The 24,980-nt window shown below is 37.5% G+C and overlaps 1 protein-coding gene across 1 annotated transcript in view; it reads right to left on the bottom strand.

Annotated features, from left to right (window-relative positions):
• Nucleotides 1-3,217: 3,217 nt before the first annotated feature.
• The window catches only part of snx29 (sorting nexin 29), a 145,430-nt gene continuing 123,667 nt past the window's right edge, over nucleotides 3,218-24,980 (bottom strand). Inside the window, exons 20-21 of the mRNA XM_065242487.1 lie at nucleotides 10,567-10,706; nucleotides 3,218-5,727 (exon numbers count right to left, since the gene is read on the bottom strand). Coding sequence (XP_065098559.1) covers nucleotides 5,598-5,727; nucleotides 10,567-10,706 — 270 coding nt within the window. The 3' untranslated portion in view covers nucleotides 3,218-5,597. The remainder of the gene's footprint in view (nucleotides 5,728-10,566; nucleotides 10,707-24,980) is intronic.

Genomic DNA, 24,980 nt, shown 5'->3' with positions numbered 1-24,980 from the left:
TAAATTCCAAATGTTTACTGAAAGTTTATTACATTGTTTTTTCCACCAAATATCTGTGATTTTGTCACTAATAAAATCATTCAGAGCGGCAATCTGTTCTATAAATCAGGCGCAGTATCGCCAGCCAGACTTTTGACTATTGGCATAAAATCTGTCACATATTGTAGCTATTCCCTAACAAAGTCTCTAACTCATTTAAGATTTCCATTCTGCTGAAATCCCTGAAGAAAATTAGACAAACATTTTGAGTTTTTGGTCAGAGCTGTCCTGAATATTTCAGAGACATAACCGAGAACAAGTAAGTGGAATATATTCTGTTTACTTGCGACTTGTAAATGAGACATGGATGAGCGAGTTTGGTGTGTAGGAACTTGACTGGCCTGCACAGTGTCCCAAAATTTTGGCAATATAGTGTATATAAGGATTCCATATACAATGTATATACAGTGTAAGGTATTTGTTCCAGAAATCTGTTTAGCCACAGACATATACATAGATGCGTCATTAGCAGCTGTTTCTATGGGCCGTAATACTCAAGCCGTCTGCCACACTGGGGCGGTCCAATGCGGTATGTAAACCAGTGTTGCCAAGTCTGCAGAATCAGATTCTGTTAACGCAGATTGTTTTTCCCGTGGGTAAAATGTGGAAGGATTTAATCCACCACCTGTCAAATATTAAGTTAATACAGTACTATTTTATTTATAAAAGTAAAGTTTTGGTATTTGGGAACAGGTCATTGGGATAGATTTAATTGCAACAAGCTTAAAATGTATAATGTTTTCCAAAAGCTTGTGGATAACCATTTTAAATGCATGCAAGGATGTTCAGCCATTGTGTAATTGTTCACTTTATTCGATATAATGAGATATTGATTAGTCAAATCAGGTGTGGAATTTGACAGACATCATAGGGGATGGTAATCAATACTGTGGAAAATTTGTATGCAGTTACAGAGCATTACATTTGCAGTGGAAATGTCATTCGTTCGATTCCCAGAGAACAGATATAATGTACTGATCAAACATGTACCTCAAAGAATGCACATAAATCACTTTGAACAAAATATTACACAATATATAAGAAAGAAGCATACCTGTATCTACCTGTGACACACGACCCGAATCTGTGTTGGATCATCAAAATAATTCAGTGCAGACAAATGATACCCGGAAGAGGTTTGAAAGAATTCACCAAACCTCTATTAAATGGTCTGACTTTTGCCTAGTCCTGTCCACAAAGACTTTTTAAAGGTGTTTTCCTAAGACTATGCTTTGCAAAGCAGTACTGTAATTAATATTTCACATCTATCCGGGTGAAGAGTTTTTAAACCCCTAACCCATAGTAATAAACTGCTGCAATTAATTCTGTCCAACCCACTTTAAGCACAGACTCAAGTTCAAACTTTGTTTTGTAAAAAGTATCAGTTATAGTTGTGCTAACTATTTTTTAAGCTATATATATATATATACATACTCTATGATTTTTAAGGAATGTATAGCTTGTAAATCTCACATATAGGGGAGAACCGGGGCAAAAGTAACGTAGTACAAAAGTAACAAAGCGGTTTTCTCTGAGCCCTGATAACATTTACAGTACATCCCAGACTATGACGGCATCTTTAACACACAACCCCTGACAGACCTGACAAATATCGTTATTTACTCATTGTTTTCCGCGTGTAGATCCAGAAATGTGTTTTTTCTTTAAACGCGTTGTGTTTCTCGTTTCATGTGTTACAATACTGATCAATCTACAGGTTATTCAGTGCTCTAACACATCCTTAAGTTTCACTTTTCTGAGTTTTTCCAAAATAAAAGTAAATCGAGTTTAAATGTGAAGAGATCCTATCGGGGCGAAAGTAACAATTGTTACTTTTGTCCCGCTGCTATACTGTTGTATGTTGAAAATTTATATTATTCTAATTTGATTTCATTTTCATAGTATTCAAACTGTTGAAAAAATATTTTATTCTCAACAATTTAAGTTTGTACTTTTGATTCCTTTTAAAACATTTGACAAAACTGAAATTTAAAATGAAAATGTGATTTCATTATTTTTTTACAAATGTAAATGACAAAATAAGTTTGCAGTTAAATATAAACGAGGCCATAATCATGTATATTTAAAAAGAACATGTGTAACACAAAAATGTATCTTGTTTTGTTGTGTTACTTTTGACTAACCTGTGTGTTACTTTCGTCTCTGCAGGTTGGGTCGAAAGTAACAAATCACTACTTATGTTTAAAGTTGTTTTACATTTTTACAAAATTGTACATTGTATTGATAGACCACACTTGTGAGTTATTAACCACAGCAAAAATCTATCTTTGTCTATAACATTATCTTTAAAAATTAAGTTTTTCTGAAAAATTGTACTTTCGCCCCCGCTCTCCCCTACCTACAATTATCTGCAGCCAACAGCGACAACATCCCAATTATTTGACTATTAGCCGCAAAATAGTCATATTTACTCTACAGTATTTGCACATTGAATTGTGGTTATTTCTTGAAAAATGAAACTCAAATGAAAAATAAACTTACCTAAAACTCTAGTTTTAAATAATGGCAGTAATAAAGAGAAATAAAGCCAACTTGCACATGCTCAATTTTTTTCATTACCTCTTTATCCAGTTATCTGAGATCTGAGGTTATATATCACTCAAGGCTCAGATGGCAGATAAAAAGTATTACTGAATGTCTTTTTTCAGAAATGTCTTTTTTCTGCTTACAGTATTTTTAACGATATCTAATTGCAATTCCTACGTATTTTACGAGGCTGGTAATTCGTATTAATTAGTACGACCACATTCGTACATTTTTGTACGTTTTGCCTTGACCCCGTTGGGGTTAGGGGTGGGGTTTTAATACTGTTTTTATAATAATCATACGTTTTTGCATTTTTAAGTTCATACGAATTCATGTGAAGTAGCCAACTAAAATATGTATGAATTCCTGTGGGATCAGGCTGGTATGTTAAAGTCTAAAACAATATAACAGAATGAATTTTTGAGTAAACTGTTACTTTAATGTTTTTTTTATTCTTTAAGCCTGTAAAATACTTTAATTTCTTAGCTCACACTGTACTGTATATCATTAAACCCCTGTTAAATAGACATATGCCTTACAGAACAATCACATCACCACCTTAAGTCTTACCGTATGATTTACCTCCCCCATAAAATATCTGCATCCCATACAAATTTGACACAAAAACAAATGCGATTGTACTTATATTTATTCATGTATTCAGTAAGCTCTTTACTCTAAGGCTGGCGGCAGTGGCACTGCGAATCATCTTGTTCCCTTTAACACCAACTTGGGACAGAAAGATGCTCGGATTAAAAAAAAACATACATCATATACAGTTGCTTACTAGTACAAAGGTTGCAGACAGACAGATATGCAAAGGACAGAATTGCTTTGCTCTGTGTCAGCCTTCTATACTTACAAGTGCATTTGAAATTTAGCATCATACTCTATTTGATAGTGGACATTTCACTTAAAGTATTTACTCATTTCCTCTCCATGACCTTTTATTTGACAATGCAAGTCTTTTGTTAAGAACCTTAAAATTGATTGAATCCTAATATTGGCCAATGATCACTGTGCTTCTAGTTAAAGTTTAGGAGCGAAATGTTTTTGCTTGTTCATTCAGTAGAAGCTCCCCTGCTAAGAAAATCTCTCCTGTTCATTCAGCACAATGCAAAGCACCCTGCCTGTGCCCGCTGTCCTCTCTGAAATCATACAGGATAATATGGCTGCCCAGGAAATTTCAAATAATAGTTTCTCAGGGACAGAAAGACTCTGGATCTGTCACACAGGACAGATCTACTTGACAAGCATTTCATCACATTCTGGTCTTCAAAAGAAATTCATCTAAGGGGCCTTTTACACTGCAACGTTTTAATCATAAACATGAAAGTCTTTGTGCAGTTTTGCTGCTTATTTACATAACAACATTTTGGGGTATTGAAAGCGCAACTGTCTGAAAATAACTAATCTGTTGACATCGCACGCATGTTTTAAAGAGCACCTATTTCATTGCTAAAAACAATGTTATTTTGTGTATTCGGTTTAATACAATGTGTTTGCATGGTTTATGGTTCAAAAACGCATTATTTTCCACATACCGTACATTTTTGTAGCTCCAAATATCTTTTCTTCCTGAAACGCTCAGATTTTGTACAAGGCTTATCGATCTGATCAGAAGTAAACTGTTGCCTACAATCCGTGTGTTTGTTGTAGTACAAGAAAAGAGATTTACTTTGGAAACGATAACTCGCGTCATTGTTTACTTTGGGGTTTGTACCTTTTGCATATCGATAACATGTACTTATACACACTTACACATCAAAGGAAATCATGAATCGGACAATAGGTGCTCTTTAATTCAGTCAATAGGCATGCATGAATATAACCAAAACCAAAAAGGCGGCCTACAGAACTGAGTTTATTAACGCTTCTCTAACAAGGTTTACAAAATGTTACAGTTTTATAGTCCAAGGCAGTAAACAATCTAAGTTGATTGATACTTTCGTAGTTCTTCTTTACAAAGTAACCTCACCAACTACTGGCTTGGCACACAAAATACAGTGTACTGTATTTAGTCGCTTGGCAGATCCGTGGAAACGCAGACGTTTTTGACAGCACTGTCTCGTGTAAGTGAATTTTTTTTAAATGCAAAAGCGAAACGTTTATGTTTTTACTACATTGTTTCGTTGTCATGTAAAGCCCAAAACATATGTTTTTTTATGTGCACGCGAAGGTACGTGCAGAGGTTGTTTGACTCGTACATATACAAAGACGTTTGCCGCATACACATTGCGACAAAAATGAAATGCATTTCCTGGGCTACATTTTTTTTACGCGCATACGCGACATACGAATACATAGTACGAGCGGTTAAAAAATCTGCCGGTGCATGTACAGTGTGCGCATACTATTCGTATTATAATAGTGAGATTTGCGTTAGACGAACTGTATGCAGACCTTCGCATATGCGTAAAAACTATACTTCTGCTTGAACCGCACCAAAAATCTAAAGGCTAAATTATTTTGGACTATTGGGAACTTCTCTATGGGGAGGGTAGAAAGTGATTGTTTGGTATTTATTATAATGCGCTCATAAGTATTGGTTGGCATGACTGTGCCTCAACAGCCAAGCATGGTAACAAAACGAATACAAAAAATCTCTTATATCACAGACAAGTCATACTGTAAATGAAATCATAATGATGTGCAAGTTATTTCTAAACGAAACTTTACCACAATTCTCATTGCAGTCTCATAAAACTTTCATGTCACTGCAGTAAAAAAATCCATCTTGGCTTTCCCCCAAAGCAACATCTGCCTGTAGCTCGCTAGGCACAACAGTAACAAAGTTTCACCACTTAACTGACATGTGCCAAATTTTGCTTTCTTGCAGTCTCGTTGATTCGCCAACTGTTGTGGTGTGTATATCCATAATAGAAAAGAGGCTCCTTGATTTCCGAGGACTGTGGGAAATAGTCTTACCTCTTGCTCCCTCATATATTTTACGTTAAACTGTAAAGTTCTAGAAGCCCACAGCAGTTCCTGCGTACGTCCTGTGCATCAGGTTAAAGGTCTCCGCTCTGAGGTTCGGGGTTGCGAGCTTCTCGGCCCGAGTTGCGACCCAACCTTGGGAATCTGCTGGATGCTTTGGACCGGGCAGTTTTGTTTCCACTCTCGCCGGCTACTGGGGCGTCCCTGTTGGGAAACAAACAAAAATGAAACACCCCGGGCTTCTTTCTCTTCCTCCACCTGCCTCATTTTAGATGTTCACTTGTGCTACCTTTGCAAAAAACTGATTTCACAACAGCCCAGAGATCTTCGCATTTACAATGAATACATATCCCTCCAGTAAGTAAATAAACAATGAAACGAGTTCTCCACAAACCAAAATCCGTACACAGAAACACACTGCAAGTAATTCAAGGCTAACAAACCTGAACTGAAATAAGTTTTTAAGTTTAGCACAAAGTGAAAAACACCTGAGGGCTGAGTGTGGTTGTGAGACACAGTGTGCGAGACCTGAGGCTTATATAAACCCAGCTGATGTTAGGTAAGGGTCAGACACTATGCACACAGCTGCGGCTCACTCGGTACGTTTACATCGGACAGCACCAAAAGATGAAAGTTTTATGACATTGGCAAGAAATTAAAACTTTCATTTTCTGCAAAAACCCTGGATAAGCCATTGTATAAAGGAGCCATTGTGTGTATAAAGGAGTGTAGTAAAGAAGGTTTAAACAGCAAAAACATAAACAAACAGCTTTTGTAGACTAAACGCAACTTCTTTTTACATAGAATCAATAACAGCTACAACCTAATTACACTATAGCGTTACTGTGTAAAATTAATGTATACATTGTTAGCTCCAGGTCCTTGAATTCATGCCTGGCTGCCAAACGTCTCCGCACAGTTGTGATCCATGCTCATCGTCTCCCCTTGTCTTTAGCAAGCAAACTAACTAATCGCCAATGTGTGTGCGTCCGGTGAAGCCATCTTTATAACATGTATGTCACATATGAGCTGTCTCGCATTACCTTTACACTGTTGTTGACCTTACACCCATTCTTCCAGCAGGTGAGATATTGTCATGGGCAAACAAACACTGCAAAGATGTGTTAAGGGCAATACAGGGAGCCGCTTGGAGAAAGTTACCTGCTAGGTTACCAATCATTTTATATGACAAGGGAACGGAGAGTGTGCACGGATAGGCGACAGACAGGAGTGATGCCTGAGAGTTGGTGCAGAAACAATGCCAAATATATCTCCAAAAAAAAACACATTATGGGGAGTTGTGACCAAAAGATCAAGCAAAGTCATTGCAAACTTCCTTGAGGTATGGAAGGGTCACCACAGGTTGAATTTACACGGCAAAACTGCATACATGTATACATTACACTGTTTACATACCGTAACATTACACTTTACTCGCACATTTAAAAATATACGTATACATTAATGGTTTACTTAAAAGATGATTCTGTTTATTTTTATACAGTTTATATTCTCTTCTTGTACATAGTATTTTTATATAACCTATTTTCCTGTAATCACTGTAAAAAGAAAACGCTGGATCAACTTACAAAAATGATTTCAATAACGCTAGAAAACAGGGATCAAGGAACAACTTCTGACTTTAAACAAAAAAAAGTGCATTAATCCTTCACAGCTCCAAGGGGTTAATATAGATCTTCTACCATAATCGATGCGATTTTGTAAGAAAAATTCACGAAAGAGTTTTTAGTGTAGTAAGAGTTGGTTGCAATTGGTGTGTTGCACTTTGACTCTCGTGAGTCATTTGAGTCCAAAATTGCGTTGTTACCAGAAGGGATGCATATAGATTAATCTATGGCAGAATAAAAGTTTACATCATATATGTGTGCATGTTTACATATATACAATTATTATACACAGTTCACACACATACACTCACCTAAAGGATTATTAGGAACACCATAGTAGTACTATGTTGGACCCCCTGTCGCCTTCAGAACTGCCTTAATTCTACGTGGCATTTATTCAACAAGGTCTTGAAAGCATTCTTTAGAAATGTTGGCCCATATTGATAGGATAACATCTTGCAGTTGATGGAGATTTGTGGGATGCACATCCAGAGCACGAAGCTCTCGTTCCACCACATCCGAAAGATGCTCTATTGGGTTGAGATCTGTGACTGTGGAGGTCATTTTAATACAGTGAACTCATTGTCATGTTCAAGAAACCAATTTGAAATGATTCGAGCTTTGTAACATGGTGCATTATCCTGCTGGAAGTAGCCATCAGAGGATGGGTACATGGTGGTCATAAAGGGATGGACATGGTCAGAAACAATGCTCAGGTAGGCTGTGGCATTTAAACAATGCCCAATTGGCACAAAGGGGCCTAAAGTGTGCCAAGAAAACAACCCCCACACCATTACACCACCACCACCAGCCTGCACAGTGGTAACAAGGCATGATGGATCCATGTTCTCATTCTGCTTATGCCAAATTCTGACTCTACCATCTGAATGTCTCAACAGAAATCGAGACTCATCAGACCAGGCAACATTTTTCCAGTCTTCAACTGCCCAATTTTTTTGAGCTCGTGCAAATTCTAGCCTCTTTTTCCTATTTGTAGTGGAGATGAGTGGTACCTGGTGGGGTCTTCTGCTGTTGTAGCCCATCCGCATCAAGGTTGTGGGTGTTGTGGCTTCACAAATGCTTTGCTGCATACCTCGGTTGTAACAAGTGGTTATTTCAGTCAAAGTTGCTCTTCTATCAGCTTGAATCAGTCGGCCCATTCTCCTCTGACCTCTAGCATCAACAAGGCATTTTCGCCCACAGGACTGCCGCATACTGGATGTTTTTCCCTTGTTTAGTTTTGTTATTTGGCTATAGTATCTTTTTAAATTTTAAATAGCACAAATAGAGCCCCACACATGCAATTTAATTTGTGCTTGCACAAAAAACAATAAAGTTCTTTTAAGTTTATTGTTTTTCATTTTACACTTGTGTGAAATAAGTGGCAGGCATTTTAGAAGTATTGAATCACAACAAAGAATTTCGGGCAGCCTAATGTGCCTGCCTCTCACCGGACGCATTAACATGGGGTAAAATCTCCAGTGGGTTTTCGTCTATCTGCAAAAACGACGATAAACAAATAAACAAACAAACGGTGTCTCAGCATCATTGTAAAGGCAATTTATAGAGCAGTGCGAGCAAATCTAGCCTTACTGATTAAACGCAACTAATAGTGGTCTGGAGGTTTTAAAGGAAATTCAATTTGAACATAAGGCTGAAGTGCGGTTATGCAACCAGCAGCCCAACACGACACGATGTGAGCTGTGCTGCTGCTGTCAGATTCGGCACAGGACTGAGATATAAAAGAAGACCCAGAAAATAAAAAAGGTTGGACAGGCAGTAATAGAGAACGGGAAAGAATGAAGTGCTGAGCAGCTTTCAATCAAGCCCGAGCAGCGGGGAAGAAGCAGGTAAGTGTGGTGCAGCCATGCCCCCTACCAGTAAATCCATCCATCTGTCCAAAAATGAGAACATGCAGACACACATTCACACAAAGAAACACTATTCAGTTGTGTGTGTAGAAGGCAGATCCGCAGTCTAAACTTGAGTAGCCGCTCAAGGAGCCTCCTCACGTTATATAACATCTAAAAACAGAGATTCAGCTCCTTATTTATCCATGGAGGAAAGCATCCTTATCCTCCATGCTCAGCCAAGGAGGCTTCTCGTTGCGGGTTGAGGTGGGTAATATCTCTAGTATGAAGCAAATTTCGGTTTCAGACGCGAACTAGGATTTATATCTTTCACTTGGCAGAACATAACTCAACAGTCCCTTGTGACCTCTGCCGAGACGTCCTCAGGCCCTTTGAAGCAGAAGTGTCTTCCATTTCAAAGACAGACTCAAAAACCGAAAACGTTTTTGTTCCACAAAATCCTCCCCGCAAGAACCTTTGTGGCCCCACTCGAAACCGACAGCGACACGAGGAGATGCCAAGAGTCGGCACACTGAGCAGTCTGAACATGAAAGGATTCCCTCGCTGGCAGCGTTCAATCACTGTAACCCCTGTGTGACAGCTTTCCATTGTCTGTTTGCCAGGAGGCAGCTTCATTGGCACATACTTATTATTACTTATTATGTGTTTTAATGGCAGGAACAGACACTTCAGATCTAAGAGCAGTTTTACAGTAACGTCACAGTTTGTCACATTTGCAAATTGATCCAGCAGACAAACATTGATGTTGTAAATAAGCACGGTTCCTAGATAGCACATGTTTAAAAAGCAAGCGATTAACCAATAAACTGCACATTGTAAGTATATTTGTGTCAAAATCTGCTAAAACATGCCTGCCTAATGATTGTGGCCAACTTTTTTTCTATACTGGACTCATCTGTCCACGGCACGCACATTATTTCCAGTCATGGCCAACCAAAAAGCCATTATCTTCTCACAACGTGCCAACGATTCTCTTTTAATCAAATCAGATTTGGTGTAAGGGTAAAATAGGTTTTTCATTAATTTCCTGTTTGTAATTGGGTCACGCTGCCAGACACTGAACTAACAAACCAATGTGATGCAGCCGCGTGAATGGAAATCTGAACTGATCGATCCAAGAGCCAACTGGAATAGACAATTAGCCAGTAAAATGCAGGAGGTGAAGCAGATTTCCTGTTATGAAGAGATTTGAAGTGTTGGTTTTTGACTCATTTGTTTGTTTGGACTAGTGCGTCTGTAAAAAGCATCCATTTTGGATGAATATTTTGCCTTATAAACCTGCCATATGGATGCACAATTGAAGGTTAATTGAAGGACAAGCAGTGTACATCTTTTGGCATTTCAAAAATTCAAGTGTCTGGGTTTCTCTTTCTGCATCTTAAACTAAGTTTGATTGACTCTGCATATTTGAGTAACAACTCTACTTTGGCATACTGTATATCTTATACTGAAACATTAAATCATAGTGTCAACTATGCACTGCTTGTCTCCGAGTATAAACTGATGGATAATGCATGTGAATACGGTATATTGCATCAACTCACTGGCAGAAAGGCAGCAGCTGCAGTAAGGTCTCCTTGGTGGGATGGGCAGTGAATTCAGGCAGTGTCTGGATCAGTTTATTCATCACCATACGTAGGTACGACTGCAGCTGTTTCCTTCTTTCTTCTACGAACTTGGCATCCTGCAAAAACACACACAGAGAGTTATGATTTGCTGCAGGCTATTTAACTAAACTGGCAGACCCATCTGAGCTTTAAAAGAGGCCAGTAATAGATAAATCAATTGCAAAAGGTGGAAAATATTTTTTTCTGGTCTGTTATGTTTCAAATGATAAACCAAACAACATGTACATTTTCATTAGCATTTTCAGTCATTTTTAATAAAGTTTCTTCTCTGTTCACATTCTCAAATCCCAGAGAGCTCCATTGACAGCTTCATAATATTTGCACGATAAAAAGCACATTTTTCCATTTTTACTTAGATTAGTATTTTTTTCATACACAGTCGAGCAATGACAGTTTTATATGTGCCACAGTCTGTGAAAACCCAGATAAAAACCCAGTGATTTCTGTTTTCTACCTAAACTAATGTAAGAACATTCAGTGAAATGACCATGATATCTTAAATATTGATGTCATGTTATGTGTTAATTCAGTCTAGGCGTGCAATAATAAAATAATAACATAAAATTATAATAACCATAAGATCAATTACAGCTTACAGGACTGTTTTTGTGCTGCTTAAGATACTGAGTTTATCCAACAAAGTTTACAAATATTTGCCACTTTATATTCAATTAGTAGACATTAGTAGTAATAGTAATAAACCTACCTCACCGTCCATCTAAACAAAACTTCTGTTTTTGATTTTTTCTTGATTGTTTGTATTTATGACTGTATTCTTGGAAGAATGCATGTAGCATTTCTTTACAAAATAGCGTTGCCATATACTTGCCTAGCACACTTAGGGGAAAACACCGCCACACTGTAAAAAATAAATTGTTGGCTCAATGAATTATTTTTTAGTAACTAGTTCCACAGAAATTTTACATTCACTCAATTTCTGTCTCCAAAGTGTTATCTGGATTGATGTTTTTTAGTTGGCCCAAACTTGACTCAAATATAAAAAAGTATGTTGGCTCAATTAGCTTTATAGTTCATTCAACTAAAATGTTTTAATCAGTTGAATCTTAAAAAACTTACAGCAAATACTCTGTCAATTAAAATTTAAGTATTCACTCAATGTTTTGTGTGTTACTTCAATTAATATTTATTATTTGGGATTTTTTTATAACATTTTAAAATTATTTATCAAATAATTTATGCTGGTGTTGTTAACAAAATAATTAACTTCAGTCACATAAAAACAAAAGCTTTTTATTCACTTATTCACTTATCATACAGACTGATCATACAGAATTAAGTCTTATCTAAATAGAGGGCATTAAACAGTCCAAAAAGCACTCCAAAGTCAGTCAAAACATCCCCAGGGCCATTTGGGAGACTTTCTTCAGCCCTCTGGTCTGCCTCCACATCATCACCGCTCTGGTTTGATAAACAGAGGAATATAAACACACACACATACATAAATAACATGTTTAATATAATAAAGCTTGATTGTGAAATACTTTATTCCCTAAAATAACGTTAACGTTAGGCCAAATTTCCCTCAGACATCACACATAATTAAACACTATTGGGTGGTTTTCTCGGACAGGGCTTATTACTGACTAAAATAACTGACATCACTTAACATATGAGTAACGTACTATTGTTTTGTCTCAAAATGCACGCCAGTATTGTATTTTATAAGGTTTGTTTGTAAAAATGTCCCAATTATAATAAAGACCGAGTTCTAAACCCTGTCCGGTAAACCACCTATATCCAGGCTATCTTTACTAAAATAGCTCCACTTTACTTCGGACACATAACATAACACACTTTTAAATATATCTTTACAAAAATATCATTACAAAAACGTTGAGTATTTGCGTCTTTGCCGATTAATATAGTCTAAAATTAACATTTACAACCACTTACCTGACGTGAACTTGAGGAAACGGCTGATGACGATGACTTGTGTCCTGTGAATCAGTAAGTGATTCCAGCTGTTGCGTGCGGATTGATCTCAGGTTAAATGACCTGTGATCCAGATCCTTCCGAATTAAGGGATTTTAAATTAAAAACTCACGCACATACTGTACATTCACAAACGCGCGCGCACGCAGGCGCGCACACGGGTACACACACGGGTATATTTAGAAGCTTTATTTAAGATTGTTATGATATTGGGACTATTTCTCCATCCGCTCCTTCAGCTCTGAAGTTCAAATTCGCATGCTGTCCGGTTATAACAAATGTAAAAGATATGAAACATCACTCAACAGCGATATCAATTAAGTGCAATCCTAAAATATGATTTAAAACATAACCCTTTCATTGTTAAGTAAGAGAAATTTAAATGAATTAAATCACGTTTAAACGCCACAGAGAAATCAGAGCCAGTAGTCGATTTCTGATGTGCTTGCCGAGGTGAGGCTGCGCTGGGCGGGGTGTGAGCACTTAAGCGCCGGTGATTTTCTGGAGCTCTTCTGGAGCTCATCTCCGTCCGAAAGTGTCCGAGCAAACTTTTAAATAGAAGCAATCTTTATTAACCGATCGCATATTTAAACTTTAAGCACATACATTCACGCCTGAACAACTCTTACAATTACATTTTGTGACCAAATAACAGTAATATTTTGAGCATTTTGTTGTCAGGAAAAATAGCTGTCATAAGTCCATATTTACCTGATTTGTCTTAATTAGTTCAGTCAACACTAGCCATTCTGAATGTTGACTGGATTTGAAAATAACCATTCATTTAATGTTTTAAACACAGATTTATCTAGACTTAAAATAATATGTCTTCTCAACTAGCTCAAACAAAAAAATTGGTTTAACTTATATATTTTTGCCCGTCCAACATTTCATTAATTGGATTTTTTACAGTGCATTTTTTATATTTTACTATGTTCGTCACGTTTTATTTTGTGTCACCATACTTATTCGTGTAACTACTCATGTAGCAGTCTTTAAATAGGGAAAACATTAAAGTGTTTGGTGGCTTCTAAATTCATCCCTGTTTGGATCCTAAGGAATGAATGGGGCTAGGCTAAATGCTAACACATTCACTGTGCGCTTTTCAAAAATTAAGTGTACGCATTGAAAAACATAGGGATGTATTTATTTGTCTAACTTGAGGTAAGAACATAGTAAAATATTGAAAAACGGTGATGTTTTCCTTTAAAACAGCGTATTAAGTCGTCTTTGCAAATCCATATAAACTTCTTTTTTTTAAGCATTGTTGTGTGGAATTATTACAAAAGCGCGAAGAAAAAACTTGTCATGTCATGTAAACATACAAAAAACAAGTAAAAAAATCTAAAACTACCTTTATGGTTTTGAACTGCTGACATTATGAGATTAAAGTAAAAAAAACATTATCTGAACGATTTATAAGGCTTTTTGTAGTTAAGGACCTTCTGAAATGAGTCAGTTTCATTATTTTCATCTTACCATCTCGTATCATCAAAATTTGCACAAAATGTACAACATCAAAACATCACAACATCCTGATTTTTACCCAGCATATCAAGCTGATGGGTAACCAGATCAAAGTCAGTGCTGTGGCGGCCGTGACATCAAAAGCAAATGGGATAGAACAAGGAAAAGTGAGTGAGAGAGATTAATATGTTAATAATGTCCCCTTGATGGCTGATTAATTGGTCTTGGTGGTTCAGTTTTTGCCTCTATGTGTGTGTGTGTGTGTGTACTGGAGTCATGTCTCATGTGCTTAAGGATGTTGACTACTCTAAATGTAGCGTCACCCACTCCATCAGAGGGTGACCACTCAATCACCCGACAACAGTAAAGCGCATTAGGAAGTATGTTTGTGAGCCATCTAAACCACTGTCACCCTGCATTTCAGTATTAGTGCAGGGCATGAAGTTTCAATGGAGATCTATCATCAACAGGCATGAAAGGCATAAAAGTTGATTATGATATGGGATATGTGGAGAAGATCACTGTTGTCAGATTAGCTTACCCATGAGGGCTGTGCCTGCCAAGACTAATTTAATGCTCCATCTGAAGACCCACAGTGTCCCAGAACAGCTTCAAATGTTAAAAAAATGTGAATGAAGACAGACACAATGCACAAATTACAGCACTTTGTTTACTTTGTTAACATTCATTTTAAATAACATTGCAAGTCCATATAACTGTATGTATTACTGTGGTGTCCTTGTAATGTTCCCGTACTGTAGAAGAGATTATATAACAGATGCTGCAGTTTATTAGTATAAATATGGAAAAGTGCAACGCTTGAATGATGAAACTCACTTTGGATAAAAGTGTCTGCCAGATGCACAAATGTATATGTAACAAGCTGGGAGTGACCACTACAAAGGGAGTCAGGTCTCATTGGTCTCAAATCTCATACCACATACATATTTCAACAGCTTTTGGCCAATCGAATGTGCCATTTCTTTCTAATACTTTTTTAATAAGCACATTGGTCAACTTGTGTTGTTTAAATTGTGCTATAAATAAATTTGCCATTGCATCTTTTGCATATTTCACCCCTTACTGTGGGGCATTATGATGGTAAGATCCATCTTTTAACGCATTTTACACAACTTAACAAGAGGTCCAACCATTCACTGATGATCAAGAAAGCAAAGCACATTTTATGCAAAGTATGCCATGGGTTATTTTTGTAAATGTGGCTTGTGCACAGTCAGAAAAAATGATCAAAATATGTACCCCAGCTGTCACTGAGGCAGTACCATTTTAAAAAGTAAACCTTTGGACCTACAGAGTTCAAACTAGTACCTCAGGGGTACCAAATGTATACAAATCTGTACATAATGGTACACATTAGGACCTTTTTAAAGGCTACTGCCCCAGTGACAGCTTTTTAAACAATGTGGACTACTATATACTTTTATGAAGGGGTATGTAAACTTATGAGCAAAACTGTATGTTTGTTGTGAGTTTGTGCTTTTACTCAATATTTGTTTTATCAGTGTGAACAATCAAAACTTTTGTAGCGTCTAGACATAATAAATCTATTTAGGTAGATATTAAGTGCCAAGAGACCATCACAGCCTGAATACTTTTTCGTAAAACTATCACAGAGAATCGAACTGCAATTAAATTGATGTTTTTAGCCATTTATGTCCACAGTAAGATGTTCAGAGGATGTGCAAACACAAACACTCGCCTGCAATTCACACAAACAACTCGTGACAAAAACACCAAGCGATCTCTCCAGCCAAATAGAATGGAGCGTTTCTCTGGAAATAATCTTTGCCGAGTGCTGTCTTTGGGCCAGTTTTGTTTCTTTTCATAAACGTCAGGCTCTTTTCCAAATTCCTCATAGCGCAGTTCTGCCCATATCTCTCAGACAGAAAAATTCCTGCCAGACACTTCTATTAAAGCCAATAAAGACTTGCTGAAGTGCTTTTCTATCTTCACAAGCCATTGTCTGCATGAGGAGATGGCCTCAGCCAGCTGGAGCGACACAGAGGATTGGTCTTGTAGAAATCCCACGTGCGGCATCTAAGGACACGTGTGCGGATTTGAACGAAAGGTACAACACAGAACACAACCCATCATATTCTCCCCGAAAATTAAACGCTTATGACCGAAATAGGGGAGGAAGAGATGATTTATCATGTGGCTCATTGTGCTGAAAGATGTTGAGAGGACGGATAAAGCAGTGAGCAACATTGATTTTTGCATGCTGAAATAACATAATTTCTCTCACAAATATAAACTTACGTTAAAGACGGTGTAGTGAGGTCCGAAAATAAGAAATATTTAATATTCTGCACGTTCTAGGTCACTGATAAAAAACTAATTTGTGATATTTTGGCTCCGTTAACCCTAAAAGTTCAAATTATCTTGCCTCCAACTGGAGTTCACAAACAAAACAGAAGCACATTAACTAAAAAAGTGTAATATGCAAATCAGAGCGAGACTAAGCAATTGCAAGATTACACAATTACAATTAAATTTCTATGAAAACCACTTGCCAAGCGATGCACGAGGGGTCAGGGGGATTTCTTGGGCACATTTCTCATGCTACTACTGGAAGAAAACAAGCATACAAGCAGCAGGCGAGTTGCATATGCATACAAAATCCAGGATTCATAATTTATTCACTTTGAATTGTGAAAGCAGAAATGGCAAATACTGCATTAATGAGAAACAGGCCACATTCTCCTGAGGCTGTCATCTTTAATGCAATGATAATGCAGAGTTCAATTAAAGCTTTCTATTTCTGTGCTTTTCTCAACCTTTTGTTTAAGCTGGTGGGAAATCAATAATAAATGGCAGAGGACACTACCGTAACGATCATGCAATATGAACCAAAAAGAAACTTCCACCATCTCGCACTCAAAAAATATGGTTACTAATGCCTCAAACAAGGTGTGGAAGAAAGCCAATGATGAGAACAAATAGGTCAGTGAATGCGCGTGGACCTGCAGAGGGTTTGTGAATAATTCAGCAAGCAGCTGGTGAGAATTGAAATCTTTAACCCCACACAAAAAAAATAGTGCAAGAGTGAAATGACTGAAGAAACCGTTCACCTGCATACAACTTTTAAAAAATGTCACTGGGGCAATTTAATGTAAACAAGTACATTAGGTACAGATATGTATATATTTAGTACTGTATACATACTCAGTTTTAGGTTGTTACTGATCTTCTTATGAAATTGGCTATCTTTGTGAAGAGTTCTATCAGGGTTCCCACACCTTAGTTAACTTCAAATTCAAGGACCTTTCAAGGACTTGCAGGTGCAATACCCTCAAATTCAAGGACTAAATGTGAGGACACATTTCAAGTGAGAGCAAGGTTACATTGAGTTACCTTTTAAGATACATTGTTAAAGTTCCCTTTCGAGGGAACTCGCGCTGTGTCACTGCGGTGACACTTTGGGGACGCCTCCAGGGGTAAGTGCGTCTGAATGTGTATATCAAATCTATCTGAAATATTGCCAAAGATGGCGTTACAGGGACACAGGAAGTATGGGAAGGGTGACGCGGCATCTCGTTCCCTTCTCAGGGAACTACAACAGTTACATACAAAACCAAAGAAGTTTTCATGTGTCAAACACAACTATGCAAAAAGCATTTTGGTATGAATTAACATTCGCATACAGAAGATAAAAGCATTTAAAGCAAACAGTTTAGCACATGTGCTTAAAAGTCTAGAACACTACAAAAGTAATAATATGGATTTTTTTCCAGAAAACTTCTTGTATAAAATAGATCCAAGCACTTTCAATGACCTGTATCTATGGATGTATATTTTCAAAAACTTCCCAGGGGCTTGAATTTTTCCTCCAGATTCAAGGATTTCAAGAACCCGTGGGAACCCTGTTCTTTGCAGTGTGGTGCCATGTTCAACATCCAGTGGTCAGTATGAGAGAATTGTACTCAAAGCACCAAATTTTAAGTACTCTAATACAATATACATTTTGTACAAATTTGTAATATGAACATGATGAATAAGATATGTGGCTTTGCATGGTTAAACGATATACATCTATTATCACTTAGGGTGTTCTCACTTTTGTTGCCATCTACAGTATTTTGACATTAATGGCTGTATGTTCAGTTATTTCAAAGGACAGCAAATCTATACTGCTATACAAGCAGCACATTGACTACTCTAAAATATATTCTAATTTTATTTTATAGTATTGTCCGTTGAGAAGATATACGAAAATATTTGCTGAAATGTAAGGGGTGTACTTACTTTTGTGACATACTGTAACTCTGAGGTACTAATATGAACTCTTGGGGTACAAAGCTGAGCTTTTTGAGAGAGTATAGCCCCAGTGACATGTGGTGCACAAATTGTGACCATTTTTTCTGACAGTGTATGAAAACTCGAATGGTTTTAAACCTGTATTCTGTTTCGTTTTTTCTTTGGGGAACACAGAAAGAGAAGTTTGAAGAACCTCTCTATATTCTTAAAAATAAACATGCTTCATGATGCCATAGAAGAAACATTTCTGAATCATTACATAAACACTCTTTACATCCAAAAATCCTTTGACTGAATGGTTCTTTGAGGAACCAAAAATTGTTCTTTTGTGGATCGCTGTGAAGAACCTTTTAAGGACCTTAACACAAAAATGCTGGGGGTTTTTTAACCCATGCTGGGGAAATATTAAGGGTATGAAAAATATTGTATACAAACAGGCCAAACATTTTAAATTGGTCTGTGAATCAGTTTGAATGTACTGTTCGCTGCAAAAAGAGTCTAATGCGTCGAGTCTAATGTGGTTTTACCTGTATCAAGAAACACGCAGAACATAATGGGGCGGTTTCCCGGACATGGATAAGACTAGTCCGAGCCTAAAATAAATGTAAGAGCTGTCCCAACTGAAAACAACTGTATAGTATATCCTCTATACACTCACCTAAAGGGTTATTAGGAACACCATAATAATACTTTGTTTGACCCCCTTTCGCCTTCAGAACTGCCTTAATTCCTGAAAGCATTATTTAGAAATGTTGGCCCATATTTATAGGATAGCTATTGTTAGTTGATGGAGATTTGTGGGATGCACATCCAGGGCACTAAGCTCCCGTTCCCCTACATCCCAAAGATGCTCTATTGGGTTGAGATCTGGTGACTGTGGGGGGCATTTTAGTACAGTGAACTCATTGTCATGTTCAAGAAACCAATTTGAAATGATTTGAGCTTTGTGACATGGTGCATTATCCTGTTGGAAGTAGCCATCAGAGGATGGTTACATGGTGGTCATAAAGGGATGGACATGGTCAGAAACAATGCTCAGGTAGGCTGTGGCATTTAAATGATGCCCAATTGGCACTAAGGGGCCTAAAGTGTGCCAAGAAAAAAATCCCCCGCACCATTACACCACCACCACCAGCCTGCACAGTGGTAACAATGCATGATGGATCCATGTTCGCATGTCATTCTGACAGTCTTCAACTGTCCAATTTTGGCCAAATTGTAGCCTCTTTTTCCTATTTGTAGTGGTGATGAGTGGTACCCGGTGGGGTCTTCTGATGTTGTAGCCCATCCGCCTCAAGGTTGTGCGTGTTGTGGCTTCAAAATGCTTTTCTGCCTACCTCGGTTGGTTATTTCAGTCAAAGTTGCTCTTCTCTCAGCTTTAATCAGTCGACCCATTCTCCTCTGATCTCTAGCATCAACAAGGCATTTTCACCACAGGACTGCCGCATACTGGATGTTTTTCCCTTTTATTCACACCATTCTTTGTAAACCCTAAAAATGGTTGTGCGTGAAAATCCCAGTAACTGAGCAGATTGTGAAATACTCAGACCGGCCCGTCTGGCACCAACAACCATGCCACGCTCAAAATTGCTTAAATTACCTTTCTTTCCCATCCTGACATTCAGATTAGAGTTCAGGAGATTTTCTTTACCAGGACCACAACCCTAAATGCATTGAAGCAACTGTCATGTGATTGGTTGATAAGATAATTGCAATAATGAGAAATTTAACAGGTGTTCCTAATAATCCTTTAGGTGAGTGTAGAATCAGCTGTGCCTGGCTTTATCTGAAGGGTTTTTTCCCTTACTAAGATTTTTTCCCTCCTGACTAAAATCTCCTAGTAGGTTTTTTAATCCCTGGGGAGTCATCTGACATTGGCTTAATTTAGCACCCTCTTCTATATATTACATTATTACTACGCTCACTCGTACAGTTTAATCTTTGCCCCTGTATTGTGCTGCTTATGTGGTCCATAAATTTTTCTGTGTTTTCTCCTGCATCTATTAATGTAAAGCTGCTTTAAAACAACTAACAATTGTGAAAAGCGCTATATAAATAAAATTGAATTTAAATGAATTGAGACTCTGTTTTATCATTTTAAGAAACACTAGTAGCGAAGCATCAGTAAGAGTCGTCCTGTCTCTTTAAACTATCCCATATCTTGATCAAGTTCTCACTCAAAGCACTTCTGAATCTCCAATGGCATTCTGGCCTTTGGCTATGTAGTACAGTATCCCCTCTCTCTACATCTGCGGCACCCAGCTGAGGCAAATATCTGACACTGCACCAAAAAAAGTTTTTAATCATTGTAATAAATGCTTGGTATATGTGGGTCACGAAGATTTTCAGAGGTCTGTTATTCTTCCCTGAAGACCAGAAACATAATGAACAACATGAGCAAAATGTGGATCTTGATAATCTATAGTATACACCAGGGGCCCAAATGATAAAAAAACATGCCTATAGCTGCATTAAATGTAAATATATATAAATTTCCCATGTGGTTTAGCCCAAAATATATATACAGATATATAGTTTGTAACAGGATCTCTCATTACCATCTAAAACCAGCTACACACTGAAACGTTGCTTGTCAGATCTCACAGTAAAATGCATAGCACACCGTACAACATCAGCAATCTTCTGTGTCACACTGTACAATACACTTCATAGTCATTCTTGGTCCCAATCATCAAAAGCAGCATTGACTCTCATCTGTCCATCATTGGAACAGCTACACTGCACGACAGCAACACAGAATGTCAACAAAAAATTGTGGCCAAAAAAAAGTACAATGTGCACCCGTCTTAAAATCTGTTCATCTTTAAAATTATGCAAAATTCCCCACCTCAAAATCTGTACTTTGATCCAGAAAGCATAAAAATATAAAGCATAGCTGAGAAGCTCGTGAGGTGACAGTTTGACTGGTGTGCTGACAGTCGCCTCTCTTTGATATCATTATTTCTCCTGTGCTTGGCTTGGTTCAGCGCAACTTTGGTAGTCTGAGCACATTTGATGGGAAGGCTGGGGAGCGTTTAGCGTGTTTGCCCGGTGAGCCTCTGACAAATCAGCTGTTTAGGAGCTGTCAGTATGGCTCAGCACCGAAGGCCCTGACATGCCCCGATACAGTCAAGGCAGAGACAACAAGAAATTTAAATACATATTCCAAGATTTGTGACAAAAATTGTAAGATGTTAAAGTAACTTAAAGGGACACAAAATCCTGAATATGTAACTCATGGAACACAAGAAACCTAGTACATTAATATTTAGGGGTCAGAATACAGAGCCGTTTACACACCAGCCTGATTTGTTTTTCACAAAAAGTACAAATCTGATTCTTTAACATCAAACTAAACAAACATTTAATGCTGCCGAGGAATCAGTTGATTCACCAAAAGGGGGAAAATGTGTAGAAGAAAGTAATTCAGGCTCTATAAAAACAGGCCTTGAGTCGCGCTTCTTTCATTTAGAAAGCAAGGCAAGCCCATTAATTTCCGCACATACAAAAGATCAGGAGCACATACTTTCAAAGAGTCTGAAAGGGTCTCCCAAACCAAGGCGCTATTAACATTTCCCATCATTACTGTAGCCAGTGTTACTAGTGTCCCAGATTTGGGTCTGAGGGGAACACAGTTCTGCTACACAGTCCAAAATCAACTTTTAGCTCAGGCAAGATTACAGGAGGGACTCTCAAGACCAAGAGACATCAAAAACACTGTGATGAAAGCCAGAAAGAGAGCACATTTGGGCTGGAAACTACATAGTATAAAGTACATGCACTTTCTGGAGTTAATGTTTGTTTTTTGTAAAAAGAGCTGGAATTTTTTATGGATTTTTATGGATTTGAAGCAGCACAAAACTGCAAATCTAGAGTACATTAGACATGCTTCACGACTGGTGGATGATAATTTGGGCTCTAGAACCATTCACACAAACCCTATTAAAATTATAACCAAAAACGGACAATAAAACTTCAGCTCCAAACAATCACATGGCATAACAAAAAAATGACAATAACAACATCATAAATAAAAGCGACAGACAGTTATTATCTACATATTCCAGTCTGTTTCAGTCTTTGATACATTCATGTACAAAGCTCCTTTGCACTATATAAACAACATCTGTCAAAACATAAGGCTTATCGCATTTTTTCTAGAATAATATAGACATAAAAATCTGAATGTGATAAAATAAAGATGCAAAATCAGACAGAGTAATAAAACTATGGTATGAGTAATTTATTTGCAATCTAATCTTGCTGCAGAGATCTGCTTAAAACAAAGTACATGAGGTGGACAAAATAATATGAACACCTATTCTTATTGTAGTTACAGTAATATTATTTGTGGAGGCTACTAGGAAAAACAAAAATTGTGGTTAAATTTCATTACTTTAAATTTTCTACGTTGCCCAAGTTTTGAACAAGTTGTATGTAATTATTACACGGCTCTCTAAAATGCTTGATTCTGATTGGCCAGCGACATTCCAAGGTTTGTGCTTTTCAGATAACTACCGCTCACAACTAACAATACACGGTAACCTGGATGCTGCAAATCATTTTGACAGGTACAGTTCAATATTACCCAAAATAAATATAAATATGTCTTTTAATAACATATATGAAATTATATTTACAAATGATTAAACCAAATACTGTATTTGTGATATTTGAACATTTTGTCTTATCTTAAAAATGAAAGTAAGCGTGGTTTCTTCACGGAAGGTCTGTATTCTTTCAAAATGAGCTAATAAAATATTTCAAATGAATTTTTGATGCTCCGTACCTTACTTATGAGGTAAATAGTCGTATAATAAGCAGGATAATGTACAGGCAGTAGGTTGTTATTGCAAAATGAGTCCCTTCAGTGTGATACAAGACCCTCTGCTTATTTCTGTGATACAATCCCTTACATAAATTATGTTCAGTTTAATACAAAAACTGATGAAATGGGTAATCAAATTTCCAATGTGGAAATATAGTGGTAGTTCCCTACCACAACCTCCACTGTAAAGGGGATCACACACCGGTTGCGTCTAGGACAACTCGGAGGTATCTTAAACTGCAAGTGCACATTAAATAGTGTGAGCTTTGTCAGATGGCATCTAATTCAAAATGCTAAATATACGTTAGCAGCCAATGTTAATCGTTAATGATTTGGGACAAATATGATGATATTTAATGTTAAACTATGTGAGTGGCGCTGTGTGGCACGACAGGGATTTGAGCAACTTCCTGAGGCGGCGCGGTGTGCGTATACTCATAGAAAACAATGTGTTCGATTTGTTTAGAACGGCACGGCGCAACGCTACCGTTTGGAAAAAACGTCTGCAAAATGTGTATTAACAGAAGTAAATTAATCCCAGAAATTGTTTATATCTTGCAGATACAACCCAACATTTATTTAGTGTGTGGAAAAAAGATCTCATATTAATCAAAATAAGCATGAACATGTATTCACGTGTTTATATATATTTATCACCAACTTATTAAATGTACAGAAGCCAGATGACCTTTAGGTTACCCACTTAAGTGGATCCAACCACAATGTCTGAACCTGTCTGAGGACACAATGACCCAACTCACAGCTCTGTTAAGGACTGAGAAGTATCAGATATGCGCAATGGTGCGTATCATGAAAAAAAGAGCCGAGCACCGTTGTTACGAAACGCCACCAAGCATCAGCATAAAAATAACTGAATTACCGACTACATGGCAGCTAATCTCAATGGGCTGATGATTACCAACAAAAGTGCTGTCGCCATCAAACCTCCACTGCTGTCGTCATTTCGATATAAAAGACCGCTCTCCACGCAGTCTTTTTTCCCCTGCTTTCTTGTTCTAACGGAGCCCTCGGGGCTTCCACACTCCAGTTAAATTTGCATGTCAAAGTTCCTGCCGAAACTTCAGCAGAAAGCAGTTAGTAGCTCTCGGCACTGAGAAACAGGAACAGAGAGACAGGTGCGTGGTTTCTCCACATCAGCACAACGAAACAATATGTAGACCGTGCATAAGCCTGTCAAGATCATGACGTTTTGGCTGAGGATTACTTGTCATGTGAATAATTGCAATTTAAAAATCTGTCCATACTGTATCTTTTGCGGTGTAAGATTAACAGACAAACAGTTACATATTTGCATTAAAGCAAATTTTCTGCTGTTCTTCAAACTTTTGTAAACAAAATATTTGACAATATTTTTTTGTTTGACTTCTTTAAATATGCCCCTCTTTCTGTCATCTCTATCAAAATACTTAGGTCATCTAGTTCTGCATGGTGTCACTCATCATGTCACTGCATGTCATTAAAGGGAAGGTCTAATGGTATTTCATGCATTCTGATTTATTAACACAGTTAAAGAGTTTGATTCCTCATGCTAAACATGGCCAAGGTTCAAAGAACCATTAAGACGTATGATGGAGTACTTCTGTGCCAAGTGCATTTTACAGTACAGTCGAAGTCCTTATATGGGCACTTTAACCGGACACAAATGTGTTTGTCTAACGCTGGAATTAGGCTCCGCCTACGGTATGCCTCCAGGAGCTCTGCTTTTTTCGGAAAGTAGCGGTACAGCTGATCAGTCTTTTATAAATCTGATAAAACTACAAATTCTTCGGAGATATGAAGGACA

Source organism: Paramisgurnus dabryanus, chromosome 1, assembly GCF_030506205.2.
Source record: "Paramisgurnus dabryanus chromosome 1, PD_genome_1.1, whole genome shotgun sequence".
In the NCBI taxonomy this organism is placed as follows: domain Eukaryota; kingdom Metazoa; phylum Chordata; class Actinopteri; order Cypriniformes; family Cobitidae; genus Paramisgurnus; species Paramisgurnus dabryanus.
The sequence above is the reverse complement of the archived record's forward strand: the minus strand, read 5'-3'. Positions and strand labels throughout refer to the sequence as shown.